Source organism: Spinacia oleracea, chromosome 6 (assembly GCF_020520425.1).
Source record: "Spinacia oleracea cultivar Varoflay chromosome 6, BTI_SOV_V1, whole genome shotgun sequence".
Taxonomy (NCBI): Eukaryota; Viridiplantae; Streptophyta; class Magnoliopsida; order Caryophyllales; family Amaranthaceae; genus Spinacia; species Spinacia oleracea.
Genome location: NC_079492.1, coordinates 137,024,018 through 137,045,549, shown reverse-complemented (window position 1 = coordinate 137,045,549; position 21,532 = coordinate 137,024,018). Strand labels below are relative to the sequence as shown.

At 36.8% G+C, this 21,532-nt stretch overlaps 1 protein-coding gene across 2 annotated transcripts; it reads right to left on the bottom strand.

Moving 5' to 3' along the window:
* Positions 1-5,508: 5,508 nt before the first annotated feature.
* Positions 5,509-18,518, bottom strand: LOC130464329 (uncharacterized). Of its 2 annotated transcripts, XM_056833856.1 has the most exons (4): positions 18,159-18,518; positions 17,993-18,073; positions 6,067-6,224; positions 5,509-5,648 (listed from the first exon to the last, which is right to left on the bottom strand). In XM_056833856.1, the coding sequence occupies exons 1-4, from the start codon at positions 18,203-18,205 to the stop codon at positions 5,602-5,604; spliced, it is 333 nt and encodes a 110-aa protein (XP_056689834.1). In that variant the 5' UTR covers positions 18,206-18,518; the 3' UTR covers positions 5,509-5,601. The 2 variants fall into 2 exon arrangements, with proteins under 2 accessions (XP_056689834.1, XP_056689833.1); XM_056833855.1 differs by lacking the exon at positions 5,509-5,648 and having other exon boundaries at positions 5,703-6,224.
* Between the last annotated feature and the right edge of the window lie 3,014 nt (positions 18,519-21,532).

Sequence of the window (21,532 nt, the reverse complement as noted above, 5' to 3'; positions counted from 1 at the left end):
ATACGCTTCCGATTAAATTCCCGATTCCGGAATTCATTTCCGATACGAACAATATTTAATATTTCCGATTCCGGAATTATTTTCCGTTTCGAACAAATATTTAATATTTCCGTTTCCGGAATTACTTTCCGATTCCGATAATATTTCCGATTCTGACAATATTTCCGTTTCCGGCAATATTTCCGATTTCGACAATATTTCCATTTCCGATAATATTTTCCGATACGTACCATGTTTCCGTTTCCGGCAACATCTACGAATTGGACAATATTTATATTTCAGATACGATCCATATTTCCGTTTCCGGCAATATCATCGTTTCCGGAGTATTCATTTCTTGCTTGTGACGATCTCAGCTCCCACTGAAACCAAGATCCGTCGATTCCGAATATCCATAGATAGAGTATTTAATGCCATTAAATACTTGATCCGTTTACGAACTATTTGTGTGACCCTACGGGTTCAGTCAAGAGTAAGCTGTGGATTAATATCATTAATTCCACTTGAACTGAAGCGGCCTCTAGCTAGGCATTCAGCTCACTTGATCTCACTGAATTATTAACTTGTTAATTAATACTGAACCGCATTTATTAGACTTAACATAGAATGCATACTTGGACCAAGGGCATTATTTCCTTCAACTGTGACTTCCTAAAACAACCACAAATGCAAACCCAACAATCACAACTCTTCACATTCTCTCTCCTTCCCAATTCCCATGGTGATTTCCAAAAATTTATCAATAAATTCCCTTAATTATATCAGCTATTCCACGACTCAAGCACTCCTCTGCTCGCTCCTTTGACTCTCACTTTCTTTCTCTGCCATTCAAGCCTTTCTCTACCAGGTAATTTTCTTATGCTAAAACCTTTGATTTTTGTTGTTATTGTTGTTGTTGTTGTGCTTAATTGTAACTCTTCGATTTCGATTTTCGGTTAGGATTTTGAAATCGAGTAGTTCTTTCGAGAAAATGAGTGAAGTTCGGGTGAAGGCGATGTATTTTGATGGATTTGGAACTCCGCGGAGAAATGAACTCGGTGAAATTTGGTAAATTAGGTAGGATTTATTGAAGATTTTTTGTTTAATTTGATCGATTTGGAACCCCGAGGAGAAATAAACTTGGTGGAATTTGGTCAATTAGGTAGGGTTTATAAATATTTTGGGTTTAATTTTATCGATTTGATTGTTGTTCCTGGGTAATTTGTATACTTGGTGGAATTTTTTGTTTAGTTTAATTGCAAATTGAAGCATGGAGTATGTGAATTAATTTGAATTAATATTGTTCATCTATTTATCACCCATTTAATTCATTTTCTCAAAAATAAAAAACCACCCAAAAGTTGTTCAAAGAGTAAATTTTCATACTCCCTCCGTATTTATTTAAGAGATACACTTGGCCGGGCACGGGTATTAAGAAAAAGAATTGAATGAAATAAAGTAATAAAACAAGTGGGGTTGAGTAGATATTTTAATAAGAAAAACAAGTGGGCACCATGTCATTTTAGAGAGTGGGGGTGGGGGTGGGGGTGTAGATATATTATTTAATTAGATGGTGGAGTTGATAAGTTACTAAAAATGGCAAGTGTATCTCTTACATAAATACTGCTGGAAAAGGCAAGTGTATCCCTTAAATAAATACAGAGGGAGTATATTAAATATGTTTCAAGAGGGGAAATTCGACAGTTCTTATTGCAAGTAGTCGACGGTTTGTTATTGAATGTAAAGAGGGCCTCATATGAACTTTAGTGATAAGCTCGGCACAGGGCCATCAAATCGCCGGAGCCGGCTCTGACTACGATTTTATCATAAATCGATTGAATCAAGTCAGTTTTTGACATCCCTTGACGATAACAGATAAGGATCTCATGTGTTAATAAGAAATCTTCAAGCAAACGAATTTAGCCTCCTGCATTCAAATAGAACAACATTTAGCACGGAATAATGTCTTTCATTTTTAATTATTATTATTATTATTATTATTATCCCCCTTTTTCCGGGTAATGACGTAATGTAACTGGATTTTTTTACCTGTGTGTTTGCCCTTTCTGCTACGTAATGAAATCAGGGCCATCAGGCCTAGCCTAGAATATCCACCAGTCAGTACTCTCCTTCTATAAAATCTGTCTACTAGGAGTTCTCCAACCAACAAAATAAGGGGATTTTTAAATTACATCCGCGTTTTTTTAAAAAAGCCCGCATTTAGTATAGAAAAATACAATTTTGTCCTTTTAATATTTAACCCGTTCAATAATAAAAATAATAATAATAAATAACAATAGTACAAATGAGTAATGAAAATGAAAAAATAACAAGAATACTAATAAGAATAGAAATATATCGCCACTCATAATCAGTATTTACTATTTAGTAAGTGGAAGCAAAATTGATAAACAAAATCATCATCATCATCATCTAGTTCAAAATTGATAAACAAATTAAGTAGCAGCATCATCATTATCAAGTTCAAAAGATTAAGCAGCATCTTCATCACCATAAATCTTACGGAGTAAACAGATTAAGCAACATTTTTTATTGCCTCTGATGTTGATGATGCTTACCGTTAACATTATTTTTAAAAAGAATATTGTTGCCGCTCAAACTTAGCAGTGGGTAACCATAGTGTGCCGCCAGCAAATGGCGGCAACGACCATGGCTCACCCGCAGATCTGGCGCGGCTGAGCCGTGGTTGGTACCACCATTTGCTGGCGGCACACCATGGCTACCAGCCGCTACTTTCAAGCGGCAAAAGGCGCAACAAACACCCACGCTAATCCTGAATATCGCTGCACCCTAATCGCAAAACACCCTCCTGAAAGTTGTTGCTCCTCAATATCCCTGCTACATTCCTCACTTGAATTAACCAAAGCAGCCCTCGGCCACGAAAACAGCCCTCACCGGTCATTGTCGGATCGCCGGCCTGGACCCCCCTAATCACCCCTTGAGCACGACCCTAAGCGCCCCTAATTCCCCAATTCCCCTAATCGACCCCTTATTTTTATTCTTCTTATTATTATTATAAATCAAATGCTAACAAAGTCAAATATTTTACATATAGTTAGTGGGAAGCCGAGATACAATTTGGGCCACCACTCCTCTGGCTATAGCAAAACCTATCCTGGTGAAAATATGAGCAGCAACACGAGCCCCAATGTCCTGTGTCCTAGAAAACTTCTGAATCCGCTTCAGCAACGCAACAACATCTTTATCCAGCTCCCCCAAAGAAGAGAAAGAGAACGGAAGAAATTAAGCCATAACCAATGGCCCTGCAACGTGCTTAGTACTTGACCCGCTTCCGAATAGCCGCATCAGTCACAACCAGGCCCGGAACAAAGCCAGACAACCCAGATTGTGTCAAAGGAGACGAACCCGTCAAGTCAACACACACATCACAGCCCCGATCCCAAGAATAGAGCAACACGTCTGCTGGTCGGAGAGCTCCATCGTTCTCTCCAGATAGACCAACATCAACCTCTTTCCGCGCCGAAATCCCAGACCGATAACAAACATCAACAAGGGTATCCCGAACCACATTATGCCGATCTTTAATACCCACGACGCCAACACATGACACCGCATGATCACCAAAGATGTCTCCCGCAAAGACCCTGGAGCAAGCAGAACATGGCGCCATAACAGATAACAAAAAAACCCCAACCGGTACACAACACACATGGATAAGCCTTAGCATTCATCGTCTGTCCCAAACCTGATATGGGGACCGCACGATGCCAAGCAAAGGTGTTATTATTATTATTATATTATTATTATTATTATTACTCCGTATTATTATTATTATTATTATTATTATTATTATTATTATTATTTCATCATTATTATTTTTATTATTATTGTTATATTATTACCGTTATAAATTATTATTATTATTATTATTATTATTATTATTATTATTATTATTATTATTATTATTATTATTATTATTATTATTATTATTATTATTAGTATTATTATTATTATTATTACTATTTAGAATTTTATAAGGGCACAACCGCCATTCCAAGTAAAATACGCGGGCGTTTTTAGCGAACAAAGACGTCGAATAGCGATACACGAAACAATTGGCAGTACTTCATACATGCTAGTTAGATACTATACGGAGTATGATCCATCTACCGAAGAAAAGCACAGTTGGTATACCGCTATCGATTGAGGGCCTGTGTACAATAGGTCTCAGGTTTAAATCCCCTCGCCCCATTTGTAATTTATATTGTCTTTGTGGCTCATTCGCAACAAAAAAAAATCTAACGAAGAAAAGCACAGTTGGTATACCACTATCGATTAATTTGACACAATAAACCAGGACTGAACTCAAATGATAAGACCCCGAACTCCATTGTGACTGACAAAATTTATTTCAACCGTACCCAACCATTTTAGCCCGTTACCCGATTAACCTGACATGATTATGATCTGACCCGATAGGAGTAGAACTCGTTAAGATATAGGATAAAACACGTTTTAACCCGACTTGATTCAACCCAACTACAACCTCACCCGATATAAACCCGATCATAAATAAACAGACCCGACTCAAAACGACCCGACCGCCAGCCAAATAAACTCGTTTCAATTGGACCCCATTTAACACGAATCTTATGAAGCAACCCGAACCCGATTCCCTGACCCGAATTGACACTCTTTGTCTACATAACAATATTACAATGGTACTCTACCCATTCAAGTTTCAAACCACTACAAGAAATTGTACTATTAACGACGGTAAATCCCGTCGCTAAAGGTCAATAATTGTTGATTAACGACGGGATATTCCGTCGCAAACCCGTCATAAAAGGGGTCGTCGTTAATGACAAATCCCGTCATTAACCCGTCGTAAAAGACATTTGCGACGGTTGTTCCCGTCTTTGTTGGGTTGTTATCCCCGTCGCAAAAGCCCTTTTGCGACGGGATTTTCACACGTCGTTATTAGGTTATCATAAAAGATACAAATTTTTGTAGTAAACCATGCCCTTACGGCCTACCGCTTATAATTACTAGCTTGCTGTTTGTAAATTACTTTCACTCACCTCACTCGAACAAGATTAGCTTTCTTATATAAAACTAGTCTTATATGCACGCGATGCGTGCGGGTATTAAAAAACTAAAAATTGTGCTATATAAGTATATAATATACCAAGAAATATTTTGCGATCTAAGGACCTTTCTTTTGATCTTATAAAGTAAAATAAAAACCCAATCTACTGATAAGAACTGTGTTCTAAAACAGAAGCTGAGGAATACAGACTAATTATTTAAGTCTAGCACAAAGTAATGGTCTAAAATGAAATCAGGGTGGCTACTTTCTTAACATTTGAGAACTCAGAGTATAACCCCCCTACAACAGGTAATCCTAGCTGTAAGGACTCTTTTTCTTGTTCCTCTTTTGACTTGGATTCCTCCAGGTTTGGGTTTGGGTTTGAGGTTGAGTTTCTGTGACTGTTAGTTCTGGCTAAGATGTTGTTCCGGTTCATAACACACCGTCTCCCCTCGTTCCTGACAACCTCATGAACCACAAAGTGAAGTAGAGTTGTCTTCCCATCACAGCTTTTGTAATGAGAGAGCTTCCTGTAGGAGCACCAAGTGCTTTCAAACACTTCCCAAGCACCTTCTCCGACATTTTTGTACCATAGTACCTAAACAAAATCCACAAAATAGATTCATCATCTAAATAATCAATTGATCCAATCAAATGACAAAGGCGGCATCTTTACAGTATATAATGTTAACTTTGTAAAATAGGCATGGCCAGAATCCAAGTCAGAACGCTTGTAGCCCTGTTCATCCCATAACTAATTGGCTATAGGAGGAGTAATTTTGCGATCACTCTATTAGTAGTCTCCAACCTGGGACAACTCACTCTAATAGATTTCAGTGTGACAAATACTGATCTAACCCCAAAATGGGTCACAAAAAATTCAATTTTCGTACAACAACAATTAAAATAACATATTACAATTCCAGAAATTCCAGAAAATACACATCTAAATACTAATAAAATTGGGGAGAAATACAGAAATGGATCATCAAATTTGAGGAAGATGATGAACTTACGAAGAAGTGTCAAATAAGTTGATACCCTGATTAAAAGCTTCAATAACAGTCGCAATTGATTGTTCCTCAGAAACATCACCGAAAACCTTGCCAAGGGGAGAGTCGCCGAAACACCGTTACCAATTTTGAACTCAAGGTTAATAATACTCCGCCTATTCCTGAATCAACCGAGTCATCACCTATATGGTCAAAGCACAATTATGAGCAGTCAAAGGCATTTAGATTTTGAAGGAAATAATGCCCTTGGTCCAAGTATGCATTCTATGATAAGTCTAATAAATGCGGTTCAGTATTAATTAACAAGTTAATAATTCAGTGAGATCAAGTGAGCTGAATGCCTAGCTAGAGGCCGCTTCAGTTCAAGTGGAATTAATGATATTAATCCACAGCTTACTCTTGACTGAACCCGTAGGGTCACACAAATAGTACGTAAACGGATCAAGTATTTAATAGCATTAAATACTCCATCTATGAATATTCGGAACCGACGGATCTTGGTTTCAGTGGGAGCTAAGATCGTCACAGGCAAGGAATGAATACTCCGGAAACGATGATATTACCGGAAACGGAAATATGGATCGTATCGGAAATATAAATATTATCCAAGTCGTAGATGTTGCCGGAAACGGAAACATGGTACGTGTCGGAAAATATTATCGGAAATGGAAATATTGCCAGAATCGGAAATATTGCCGGAAACGGAAATATTGTCAGAATCGGAAATATTACCGGAATCGGAAAATAATTCCGGAAACGGAAATATTAAATATTTGTTCGAAACGGAAATTAATTCCGGAATCGGAAATATTAAATATTGTTCGTATCGGAAATGAATTCCGGAATCGGAAAATTTAATCGGAAGCGCATCGTACGAATAAGCATCGGACGAGGCCTGCCGGACGAGGCCCAGCACGAAGCCAGGCCATCGCCCAGCAAGCCAAGCGCGCCGCACAAACAGCCACGCCAGGCCCAGCGCAAGGCCAGGCCCAGCAGGCTGCGCGCAGCGCGCAGCGCGCACAGCGCGCACAGCGCGCACAGCGCGCGCAGCGCGCAGCGCGCGCGGGCGCTGAGTGGGCTGCTGCTCGCGCGCACGCATGGGGCCCATCGTGGCTGCCGTGCGTGTGTGTGCAAGTGTTTGTGTTCGTGCACGTTTCCTAAAACATGCAGAGTTCGGTTAATGATTAAATTCCTAATTCTATTTGATAAATTAATTAAATTAGAGTTCTTGTAGGATTCTAGGTTTGATTAATTTGTATCTGAATAGGATTTCGATTCCCTTTCCATACCGCTATAAATATGAGGCTAGGGCTCACAATTTATAACACGAGTTTCAAGTATTCAAAAGTGAGTTTTTGAGAGAAAAATTCAGTCACACATTTGCCTATAAAGTGCCGAAAATAATAGTACCTTAAGGGCGATTCTAGTTGGTCAATCTTAAGGCGGATCCGGACGTGCTGTGGACTATCTACGGAGGGACGACACTTGGAGTCCTAAAGACTTGTTCTTGTTCGGTTCGGGCGCAGCTAGGGAAGGCACGCAACAAAGAGTATGCATCTATTCTATGCTAAATGATTATGTGTAAATAATATGTTTTCCTGGGTTTATGGTTTTTCCGCATGATTTATGAATTGTCATATGTATCATAACCTTACAGTGGTATCACGAGCCCCTTATTATTTTCATAATCTAAATTGCATGAACATGCTTAAATATTACAAATTTGCAAGAATTGAAAGGGGTGATTAATTTTCGTAATTGTTAATTAATTGCAAATTGCGTTTATTTAATTATACGTACGCAGTTTTTCGGCAGTTTCTTCGTTACTCATCCGAATTGAGTGATTTTTGTGTCAATTCCGCATGTAAAAGGCATTCTAAAATTTTGACAAAAATACTCTTTTTCTGCCGAACCCAGAATTCTCAAATTCGAAGCCTAACTATGACTTTTCGAAGGTTTTAGTTTTTCGAATGCAAAATTTCGTAAATTTAAGATGTTAAATTAAATATTTGCGATTCTTGTTGATAAATCTTGAATTTTTGATTGACCTACTGCATATGTTTAACAAGTTTGAATGCCTAGTCTTGTTAATTATGCAATCTAATTTGTAATTATGATTAATTTGTTGAAAATTAGAATAATTTAGAATTAATTTGATTTTCATAATTAATTGTAATTTAATTAGAAACCTATGATTAAAAACCACCATAAAAATTGTAAATTTACGATAAATTTTAAATTTTTATGACCTAGACTTGAATCCATAACAATCGGAAATCAATTGGATAATAAATTTTCGATTTTTTCGCCCTAAAATTATGAAATTAATATTATTTATTAATTTGTCATTAATTTTAAATATAAATTTTAAATTTTTTATGCGATTCGTTCATAAAACTTGCACGCACGAAGCAATGGACGCTTCGTGTTACCCTTAAGGGGTGTTGTATAATGCGGGCATGCGACGACGAGCAAGGGAGCTCGTCGCCCGTGCGGCACGAATGCAATGAGCAAGGGCGTAGTGCACGAGCACAAGGCAGCAGCCCTGCCTTGTGTCGTGTGCCACGAGCAATGAACGAATGGGCATGGGCGAAGAGCGAGCCAAGGCAGTCGCGTGTGGGCAGCAAGCGAGCTGCGCCACAACGCGCGCTGCCTCGCACAAGAGCGCGCAGCCTCGCGCGCAGCGAGCGCAAGCTCGCGTGCCACGAGCGCTGCGCCCAGCATTACTCGCGCGCACAGCGAGCGATGTCGCCCGCCCAGCGAGCGATGTCGCGCCCCAGCGAGCGATGGCTCGCGCGCACAGCGAGCGATGTCGCGCGCCCAGCGAGCGATGTCGCGCGCCCAGCGAGCGATGGCTCGCGCGCCCAGCGAGCGATGTCGCGCGCCCAGCGAGCGATGTCGCGCGCCCAGCGAGCGATGTCGCGCGCGCGCACTGCGAGCGATAGCTCGCGTGCGATGAGCGCTGGCGCGCGCAGCGAGCACCAATGCGTGCGGAGGCTTGCGATAGGGAAGCAGCAGCTATGCGACGAGCGCATGGGCTGCGCGCACATGGCCAGCAATGGCTGTGTGCGTACGGCCCATGGGCGTGCAACGCGTAGGGTGTTTGCGTTACGATTAGATCGTTTTGAATGTTTAATTTGAAAATTTCAGTTCACGTAATTTTAATTAATTTTAAAATTAATAATTTGAATTATTTTCTTGGATTTTAATTTTGAATATTATAATTATAATAAATGTTATTTATTCTAATTATTTTACTAAAATTAAAATCATGAATTAATTTAAATACGACTGAAATTAAATTAAATTTTGGATTCAATTATAAATTGATATGAGCTTTAAATTTTAATTAAATTTGTATGTTTCCGGTTGGACTAGAAATACATTTTTATGTTTAAAATTGGTAAAGCATATGAATTTATTGGTTTAAGTGGGAGCGCTTTTTAGTCATAAACTCTTGATTAGGTCTACAAATCCTTAAGGTTAAAACAACTTGATTAGAATTAATAAGGACTGAATAATTGGTAGATTATTGGTGCCCTTGATTAATTGCTGCAAATGTTTACGTGATGCATAATGTGTTTTACTAACCAGCTATGTGGGCCATTCATGATAATGAATGGGTGAATGGTATATATTGTATATGTACTGTTTTGCAGGTTATGAAGTGACTAGTATGGCCCAAATAGGATAGAAAATATGGTCTACGTACCATTAATTTGAATGTAATTGGTCTAAAGTACCAAAGTTATTTTTCAATTCAAATATGGTCTGCGTACCATCAAATAGTTGTAATTAGTTATAGCTTATCCTATTTGAAGAAAATGGTGCCTCCCACGGAGATTTTCAAGACGGACTTTGAAGTCAAAGCTTCAAGATGAAGTCGGGCCATACTAGATCACATTTATCTTATGCATGCTTTAAGTTATTTATTGTTTTAAATATGTCTTAAAATGCATGAGATCAAAAGCTTGATTATGTTGCATGATTAAGGATTTTAGTTCACTTAAAATCTAACCAACATAGTAAGAGCCTTAAGTTCCAAACTTAAAAATTGAGTTATAAGGTGCCATGCCAAAATATACACTTGCTTGGATATCCTTTACATCAATCTAGTAATAGTTTTCGCTCAGCGAGGTGTTACTTATTGGTCCTAAAGGGGCAAGGTACACAAATAATTGTGAGTACACGTTAGTTTTGGTGAAACTCAACGATATAAGTAAGGAGTCCTTTTATGTCGTGGCAAAATCGATAGGTTTACCTAATAAGTTCTTAGACATACCTATCAACCAAGAATAGTTTCTAGACTATTAGCAAAAGGCTTTTGCTTACCTAAAATGTTTTAGAATTGAGTCGACAAACTGTGCTTAATTCTTCAATGGTTTTAGGGTCTTGGAATCATTTTATTCACACCTGCCGGAACAATAAAATCGAATAAAATGCTAATAACTTGTTTGAATTGCATGGTTGCTTTAATTTCAAGTTATTATTCATGATAAATGTTTAGACTTTGCATGCTTCAATGTATGTTTTAATTATTGTTTATAATTAAATATCTTGCACTGCAATAAATCCTTTTAGAAAGGTAACAGTAAATTTCCTCGATTGGTAGTGAATCCAAGAACGATTCACGGAAAAGAGAGAAAATGAGCAATTTAAAATGTACGTTTCTTATATCGACTTTTATGGTTGTTTTCGAATATCAAAATCGAATGGCAAACCAATTGGTGCTTGTGAATTCAAAATACACTGTAGTTTTGAGATCATAAAGCATTGAGCTTAAACGCTCAGCTTTACCAATGGTTAACAACCTAATATCTTTGTCCATTTAATTCTCGAATGAGTCTAGTTCCTAGACATTCGAATAGATCGATGCTTAGAGAACTTTAGAAGCTTCTGGTAAGATCATCTAGTTGAAACAAAATATTCAACATAAATTAAAATGGTAAAGAACCTTGTTGGTGACATTGGACATGTCTAACAAAGTATAAAAGTCAACACTAAAGAATTCAATTCTTAAGACTGTAAGAAAGGGTACAAGAAATAGGAAAACGAGGAACAAATGAAAGGAATTTACGATTCCGTTTCTACCTATAAGTTTATGTTTAAAGAGAAGTGACCTAGCAATCAAACTTCCTTGGTATCATATACCGCTTGAGGTTCTTACTTCGGTAATAACTCAAACAATGGAAGCTAGGATACACTAATGACCTACAAGTGGGAAATGAAGCATGGCAATGCTACATTAGTTGTAGGGTCATCTAGTTTGTTTTAAGTCCTTTCAAAGGCTGGAACTTAATGGCTATTTTGTTCCAAAATCAAGATACCTAAATTTCTGTTTTCAAACACAGAAAGACTCACATTCAAGAAAAAACAAAGACAATGTTTGTTTGTTTATTTGAATGAAATGGTCAATTACAGGTTGAGTCAATATGCTTGATTAAAACAAACAACTCTTTAAAGAACTTTACTAGGTTCAAATCAACCCCTTGATTTGAGTTCCACTAATCTTTGGCATTGTTGCTTAGACCATATCAACAAGTTAACATTCATAAGCTCTATTTTGATGGACCTTTTGGAAGTTGGTTGATTTCTAGATCAACTTAAGACAAGCTAGTCTTACTTGTTGAAAGTAACAAAGAATATGAACTATTGTTAGAACGCCTAGACGATAGAGTTCAAAGCTAAAGAAAGGTTTTATGACTTTATGGATTTGAGTGAATATAGGTTTATTTACTCAAATATGATATAAGTTGAATCTGTTTGGCTAGTTCAAAGATTCAGAAGTGTAAAATCCACTTGGCAAGAAATCATAAAGATCTAGGTTAGATCATGTTGATGATTACTTGAGACCAAATATGATTATCAATGATTGTGTGTTGTAATTTCACAATCTAGCTCCATAAGATATGGCATATCTTAGTTGGAATAATCGAAGTCAATTGGTACTTGATTCGATTAATGATGAATCATAAAAACTTTTCCTATAATTTCTAAAACAAAATGCTCAACTACCACCAAACTAAACCAAATTCGTCAAAGCTATTGAAAAGTAATTTCAGGATATCTTTTCAATTATATATATCTAAAGAGTTGCTAAACTCAGTGGGAGTTTAGTGTTTGTTATTCAACAAACTAAGGCCCAAGTCTAGATATATGTTTCATTGTGATTTATTCAAATGAGACACAAGGGTATTGTTTCTACCACGAATTTTTGAGAACATAATGTTTGTTTGCTCGAAATAATGTCCTTTTGGAGATTCATTTCCAAAATGACAAGTGGGAGAAAATAGACCTCGAAAGTCTTCGAGGCGAACAACAAACATAAACGGACATTCCGGAGGCTTTTTCGAAGTGCTTCAGAAAATCCGAACTTATTTTTTAAGGACTTTAGAAGTGGCTTTAAAGAATAGACATCTCTTAGAAGACTTTACAAGTGCTTCAAGGAGAACAGAATATTCAAAGGACTTTCAAGTGGCTATTGATATTCTATTGTTTGATGTTCTATACCCAAGTAGGCATAGAATTCAAGTCACTGAAACTATGAGATTCTTCTATTAGATAGTGAAGAAACATAGAGATCAGGTCAATGAAACTATGAGATTCTTCTATTAAATAGTGAAGAAACCTACAACTTGCAGTCAAACTATTATCATATAGATTAATGAGTTTGTGACTTGTAAGAAAGCTATGACGAAACACAGATTCCCTAAAATGGTTAGAGGCCATATATAGACTCAAATGTTTTTAAATGGTTAGAGGCCATAAAACATACTCAATGTTTTGATGACAAAATTGAAATTTTGTTGATTTGCAAGAATAGTTTCACACCTATTGGTTGCAAGTTTGTTTTAAGGATAAAAACCATCAAACATGGAATTGTGTTCACACACAAAGCTAGATTAGTTGCTAAAGGTTACAAGCAAATTCATGGTGTGAATTGTGTTGAAACCTCATGCATAATCGTAATGCTCAAGTCTATAATTCAAGCAATGATTGCATATTGGTAAATATGGCAATTGGATGACAAAAGTATTCCTCAATCAAATGTTGGAATAAACTATGTACATGGCATGTCATAGGATTTGTGGATCCAAATAAATGCTTGAAAAAGAAAGCTAGCTTATGAAATCTAAGTACAGATTTAAGCAAGCAATTGGGAATTAGAAATGTATTTTAGTGAAGCTAATAAGTATTTTAGTTTCATAAAATGTACATGATTCTTATAGATATATAAGAAGTTTAGTGGGAGTACTTAAAACTTAATTGGTCCTATGTGTATTACACACATATCTCTCTATTGTGAAATAACATTCAAATGCTAATGACTTAGATTTGAAATAATTCATCAATGATGGACCATGGCGAAACTTAGTACATACTGGGTATTAAGATCTATTTACAAAAATCTTATGATATTGTTTTGGATTAAGTAATGGCATTTACTAAATCAAACACGAAAGTCTCCATTGGAGATATTCGACCCATGTGAATAAATCTAAGTAAAGGATGTTTGAACTATGTATAAGCATTTACTAAGTTAAACATCAAAGAGTCTAAATGAGATTCTTAACCTATATTATATGTCAAAGAATTTAGCTGGATTCAGTATCTGCTGAAATTGAATAAGCTAAAGTTACATGAATAGAATTCAATTGGGAATTATTCTGCAAAAGAATTTATCATGTATGATATAATATGAGGATCGCCAAAAACGTATCGTATGACTTTAGCCATGACGAACATATACCAATCTCTATTGATCTAAGTGAAGATCAACTAGATTGAGATCAAGAATACTTATGGTACTTGAAAAGGTACATAGGAATAGTTCTTGATTCAAGGAAATAAAGATATGCTAAATATTGATGCTACACGCAGAAACACTGGCAAAGGATCAAGCAAGACCCCTTTGGAGTTAACCATTGGCAAGGACGAGCTATAGAGCATCGTGTTTTGAAATGGCAACATGGGTTGGAGACCATGAGTTGTTGCGTGGGAAATTAAAATAATGATTTCTATGTTCTAAGATATAGTTGAGAGTATTCCACATATCTGTGAACTGCTTGGATAAGTAATTCCAAACAAAGCATCACTAGCAACCTATAAAGTTGAAGTAAAAGTAATTATTGCCTAAGAAGCAATAAAACAGGGTTGTTTAAAGTTCTTCATTGAACTTGGGAAGATCACATGTCTGTTGACTTAATGGTTCTTCATTGCAAAATGCGTAGTACCACTAATGTAGCAAGAAAGACTATATCACAAAATAAACATACTCAAAAGATCTTATCATCATATCTCGAAGAACATTCGATGAAAAGGATATTAAGATTGGCAAAGCATGATAACTAAACCTATGCAACAAGTGAGAAGCAACACTCACATTGTAGCACTGGAAATCAAGCATAGCTTTGAATTCCATGAACTGTTTTAGAAGATGGGTTTGAGGCCCATGGTTATAAAACATTGGGGTTGAACATTTATCATATATGAAATGTATTTTCATATTCCATTTAATCTTGGTTTAGTATTAAATGATGAGTCCCTTCAAATTTGACGATATATTCAAGATAGACTGTCAGGACCAGTCCTGTGACTAAGAAATGTCTATCAAGTGAACTTGAATGTCAAAAGTTGAAAATGGTCCCTAGTCGGAGTTTTCTATAAAATTGGACGCATAGAAAACGTTAGACGACTAGAATGCAAGATGACTAGTAGTTCTGTTTCTTGAACTATGTGGACATGGCAATGTTATAATCATTTGCATAGATACTTACTTTGGGAAGACTAGTATCGGACAAGACCTATGAAACTTTACTGTAAGAGATGAAAATCTGTCATAAGTAAATTTCATTAAATTATTAGACACTAAATCCTCAATACCTGAGTGATTTGAGATTACTTGTTTGAGAACTGGTTGCTTTGACGTTGACCAACCGTCGCACCGTAAAAGGAGGCTATAAAGGCAACGCTCAGGTAATCACCTATCAAACGAAGTCTAATCTCAAGATCGCAAGATTGGGATTGTCCTCCCATAAATCGGGATGAGATGCTTAAAAGTTGTACAAGGCCACTCGGAGAGTTAGAAACTGTGAAATGCATGGCCGTGCTCGGATGAATCATAGGCTATGATTATCTGTTTATTTGATCAGTTGAACTCTGAAACCGAGAAACACCTCTGGACATAATAAGGATGACAACTCTTACCTTATGTTCAAGAGCAAGCATCGAGCGACAAAGGAATTAGGAAATGCACACTTGTCCCTAAGGACAAGTGGGAGACTGAAGGAAATAATGCCCTTGGTCCAAGTATGCATTCTATGATAAGTCTAATAAATGCGGTTCAGTATTAATTAACAAGTTAATAATTCAGTGAGATCAAGTGAGCTGAATGCCTAGCTAGAGGCCGCTTCAGTTCAAGTGGAATTAATGATATTAATCCACAGCTTACTCTTGACTGAACCCGTAGGGTCACACAAATAGTACGTAAACGGATCAAGTATTTAATAGCATTAAATACTCCATCTATGAATATTCGGAACCGACGGATCTTGGTTTCAGTGGGAGCTAAGATCGTCACAGGCAAGGAATGAATACTCCGGAAACGATGATATTACCGGAAACGGAAATATGGATCGTATCGGAAATATAAATATTATCCAAGTCGTAGATGTTGCCGGAAACGGAAACATGGTACGTGTCGGAAAATATTATCGGAAATGGAAATATTGCCAGAATCGGAAATATTGCCGGAAACGGAAATATTGTCAGAATCGGAAATATTACCGGAATCGGAAAATAATTCCGGAAACGGAAATATTAAATATTTGTTCGAAACGGAAATTAATTCCGGAATCGGAAATATTAAATATTGTTCGTATCGGAAATGAATTCCGGAATCGGAAAATTTAATCGGAAGCGCATCGTACGAATAAGCATCGGACGAGGCCTGCCGGACGAGGCCCAGCACGAAGCCAGGCCATCGCCCAGCAAGCCAAGCGCGCCGCACAAACAGCCACGCCAGGCCCAGCGCAAGGCCAGGCCCAGCAGGCTGCGCGCAGCGCGCAGCGCGCACAGCGCGCACAGCGCGCGCAGCGCGCAGCGCGCGCGGGCGCTGAGTGGGCTGCTGCTCGCGCGCACGCATGGGGCCCATCGTGGCTGCCGTGCGTGTGTGTGCAAGTGTTTGTGTTCGTGCACGTTTCCTAAAACATGTAGAGTTCGGTTAATGATTAAATTCCTAATTCTATTTGATAAATTAATTAAATTAGAGTTCTTGTAGGATTCTAGGTTTGATTAATTTGTATCTGAATAGGATTTCGATTCCCTTTCCATACCGCTATAAATATGAGGCTAGGGCTCACAATTTATAACACGAGTTTCAAGTATTCAAAAGTGAGTTTTTGAGAGAAAAATTCAGTCACACATTTGCCTATAAAGTGCCGAAAATAATAGTACCTTAAGGGCGATTCTAGTTGGTCAATCTTAAGGCGGATCCGGACGTGCTGTGGACTATCTACGGAGGGACGACACTTGGAGTCCTAAAGACTTGTTCTTGTTCGGTTCGGGCGCAGCTAGGGAAGGCACGCAACAAAGAGTATGCATCTATTCTATGCTAAATGATTATGTGTAAATAATATGTTTTCCTGGGTTTATGGTTTTTCCGCATGATTTATGAATTGTCATATGTATCATAACCTAACAGATTTTACCAAAAATATCTAGCATTTTTTAAGTACAACCAATCAATCCACAACTTATAACCACAACTTTTTAGTAGAAAAGAGACACCAGATTGCTCCCTAGCATAGACCCGACCTAGCTAAACCTAACGGACTACGGAAGACGGAAGATAACCACTCGTCGCTAGAACCAAAACAACAAATAAGGGATAAGGCACTACACCAGTACGTCAGTACCTATACATTTCACAGTATGCAAGGGAACTATGAGTTTTCTACTATTAGAGTAGGTTTTGGATCATGATACAGTTAAATAGTTCTATGAGAAGCCTCCCCACCAAATGTAGTGAAATTTTTTCACTCAGGGATGCTAATTTTAACGATAAAATTCATTGGAGAATCTGTTAAATTATGGAGCCAATACCGAGCCATGGAGGAATATAATTCTACAATATGAAACTGATAAAAGTCATAGAACCCTAATTATTGAAACAACTGTTTGTGAAGTGTTTGTCCTTATGCTTGACCCTCAAGCCCTGTAGTCTAAAGCTTTCACCAGACCTACAAAAGTTTAACATGAAACATCTCATCTAAAACCTTTTGTTACATCACCGAGACCCCGTTATTCTTCAGTACTGGAACCCCCCCATGGAACAAATTCTGATCATTTCAACATCACTTATGTAGTTATATCATCATACTCATCAAAGTCATAAACATAAAGTTTGCATCAACCCATTCCTACCAAAACGCGTATCCTCAAAACCGTTACTCTCATAACCAAATGAAGTACCATCACCTACTTGATTCATTCCCCCACACACACCACGCCTCAGATAGAATTCCAGAAGCTCTTCATCACTCGACACAGACTCACTGGCATTCAACCTAGACCTTTTTTTCTCTTTCTTCCATCCCACTAACCCCATCAGCCCTTTTCTTTATCTCTATTCTTATCAAGCAACCTGGTGATCCTCACTATAATGGACAATAATCAGCCATTGTGATAGGTAATTTCATCTCACATGCAGCTACTATTAGCATCAAATCACTACAACAACAACGAAACAAACAAAAACACTTCCAATTTTGTAGTTCACCTTAACCCAAACTTGATAAAAAAAACCTTTATATCACAAACTTGATCAAAAACCCATTGGTGGTATCAAAAGAAGCAGGTTACATTGTGTAAAACCCAAACATTATGCCCTTTTAACCATAGAAATAAAAAATCAACTATCGCACAATACCACAATAAGTGTCTGCTGAAGCTTCCGCGCTGAGCAAGGCAACAAATTCTCAAGCTCCCAGAATCATCCTTTAACTTTGACCTGCAAAAAATTCAACCAAATTCTTTGAGAACAAATTTTAAAAAAACCAATCCCAAATTCAAATCAAATCAAATTAAAATTATACCTGAATTTGGACTTAGCACAGACTTCATTGGTAGCCCAAAGCTTCATCCTGTAGATCTTTGGTGTGACATCTGTCTCAGTTGGAAGAGCTCTACCAGCAACTTGGTATTGATGAAACTGTATCAAATAATCGATTAATTTGTAGAAGTTTAGAGAAATTTAAACCAGAATTTTTAAGTATAAACAATACCCATTATATTTGAACACATTCGCAGAATATTAAACGATGTTTTTTACAGAAACTTTTGCGATGCAAATCGAATCCTCTACAAAAATAATCCAAAATTAAATGACAAAAAATACCCAAAAATATAATAAAAAATTGCAATAAAAAATACAGAAAAGTAAATCAAACCTATGCAAATTAATCTATTCGTGAAATTTAAATCAACCCCACTATCAAATTCAATAAAATAGAAAACCCCAGAAATTTAGTTGAAGATTATTGCAAAATTTCCTGACTTATAATATCAAATTATCTACCAAATTGATTATAAAAGAAATCCCTAAATAATCAGATGAAGAAATTGCAAATCCATAGCCAATTAGAAAGGAAGGAGAATAATTCCAAAATCACAAATTGGCAAATGATTATAGTCGCAAATCGGAAAATATAAAATTGCAAATCACATAGCCAATTAGACTACCGGAGAGAAAAAGACAGAAGAGAGAGAAAAGAAAAACCTAGAGTGAAAGGGCCGACGCAGGGACGAAGATCGAGGGTGATGGCTCCCATGGCAGTGCCTTCACAGTGGCGGTGGCTGCGGCTGATGCAACATTTCTTCATCCGAAATTTATTAAGGCAAGAAGTGGAAGAGATAAACCACCAAAGAGAGCAAGTGTAAGAAACGGTGAAGCACCACCAGCGTGCACCGGGACAGGGGCAGGAGCGGAAAAGTTCTCACTACTGGGAGAGATTGATGGAATCGGCGCTGGGGTATAATGAGAGTGATGATGACCGTTGGTGGCGGAAACCACCACGATCATGGCAAAAAGAATGAAGGCAGCGCCGGTGGTTTCCTTTCTCTCTCCTCTGCGCGTTTTCAATTAGGGTTTTCGGTTGGTGGTGAATTGGGAAATTAGGCTTCAGAGGGGACACGAATGTGAAGGTACGGGGGTATTATCGTATATGTCTAGGTGGACACGAAAAGTTAAGTTACTGAAATGCCCTCAAGAGTTGGCTTATATAATAGAGATACTTAACTTTCTAGCTAGTTTTTTCACAACTCTTTTCTTCTCCTGTTCTCCACGCTCAAATTAAGCAATAGAAATGGCCGAATCAAGCAACTGGCCACAAGAATCTCTTGTGGAAGAAGCTGTACATCTGACAAATTTGCTAGACGGCACCACAATGGATCGTAAAATCGGTCAATACCCAAAAAACCTAGAAATCGTCGAAGCTAGACTCAAAGATTCAAGTGTGGTGTGTGTCGGGACTGTGGAAGAGTTCAATTACGCCAATTCGTTGTTGCATTCTAACAACGTCGTGACTTTTAAGTTTACTCCGGGTACTTCCACGACAATAAAAATGACATTATAGAAGCGTCTACGAATACCAGTCGTTGGCTTAGTGACTAGAACTATCATTCCATGAAGTTGATAACTTGTAATTAATACAACTCCCTTCTACTCCTGTATATATATTCCATATTGTTTAGTTGGTTAAACAAGTACTAGATCTGTAGAAAAATTGGTTTGGATTGTGATTAGGAGAATAAATGAAAGATGATAATTAAATGAACAACCAAAATCGGATATAAAGGTAAACTTAATTTTTTGTTCAACGTACGATTTCCCAAAGTGGTGTTGGAAATAAAATAAATAAATTTCAATCTAGTGCTTGTTTAAAAATTAATTCTATTTTCTAGTGTCATGTATTCATGTAATACGAAGCTAATATTTTATTATAGTTCAATAATACTCCCAACCTCCTCCATATTGTAAATTAAAGTGGAGAAGGAGTAAAAAAAAACCTACTTCCTTACTTTTCAAACAAACCAAGAATGTGTACGTCGTGTTGGGGCGGTGCAATGGGCCATGGTAGGGTGGTGCGCGCGTCGTGATGGTGTTGGGAGCTTTCTGCCAGTTGCTTGCAAGAGATGCAAAATTGTTGCCGTACGTGAGAGCCATGAGAGAAGGGTTTTTTTTTTTTTTTTTCTTTTGTTTTTTTTACGGTGGGATATCATTAACACATACTCCCCCGTATTTTATTAAGGGATATACTTGGCCTGACACGGATATTAAGAAGAAGAATTGAATGAAATAAAATAATAAAACAAGTGGGATTGTGTAGATATTTTAACAAGTAAACAAGTGGGGACCATGATATTTTGGGGGGTGGGAGGTGGGGTGAGTTTATGAAATTATTTGTTTAATAGGATGGTGGGTCATAGGGTAAATTTGATGTATTATTTAATTAGATGGTGGAGTTGATAAATTATTAAATATGACAAGTGTATCTCTTAAATAAAGACGGTCGGAAAATGCAAGTGTATCCTTAAATAAATACGTAGGAATACCCTTTTCATAAAGTTCTTTACGCTTTGAAAAATGTGTCAAATAATCAAAAACTAGATTAGGTCCCGTGCACGCACGGATATTTAAAAATTATTATTTGACCATCTTTTTTATAAAAATTTTAATTGAATTATTTATCCCTTAAATCTATTGCGTAATTAATAATCTCGAATGTACTCATTTTATCATATTTTAACATACTATGTATTATATATTTTATATGTTTAATATGATGATCTGACTAAAATATTTGATATATTTAATATGCTAATTTGACCAAAATATCGACTAAGAATATTTTTTATTATTGACATGACAATTTGACTAAAATTTTACCAAGATTTTAATAATAGCATATTCCAAATCCTATATTTTTTTCCATATATAAACATTTATAGAAAAGGAGAGAAAATAAAAAAAAAGAATAAAATAAATATGTCTTTTTAGGAAAGAGTTTTTGGCGGGAAAATTTTTCACCAGGAAATGACAAGTGTCATTCCTGGTGTCTCTTTTAGTATATAGTAATAGAAGATTTGACCATAAATTCTCACTATTATATCTATAAAAAATTATCATGAGATATCTTGTTAGATTCGTCTCAAAATGTATTTTATAAATATCAACTTTTTATATTTTTTTTTCATACAGAATTGAATATATTAACGGTCAAACATTGCACCGGAGTCCATGCAAATAGTAAGTGTAAAGATCTTTTTGAAACAGAGGAAGTACTACGTAGCTAAGAAAAATTAGGTTTGGTAGTATGAGTTTACGTGGACACTAAAAAAAAGAGAATTAGTTTTAGACAAAAATTAAGAATCTATAACTATATATTATACTGAAAGAGAGGGTACATCA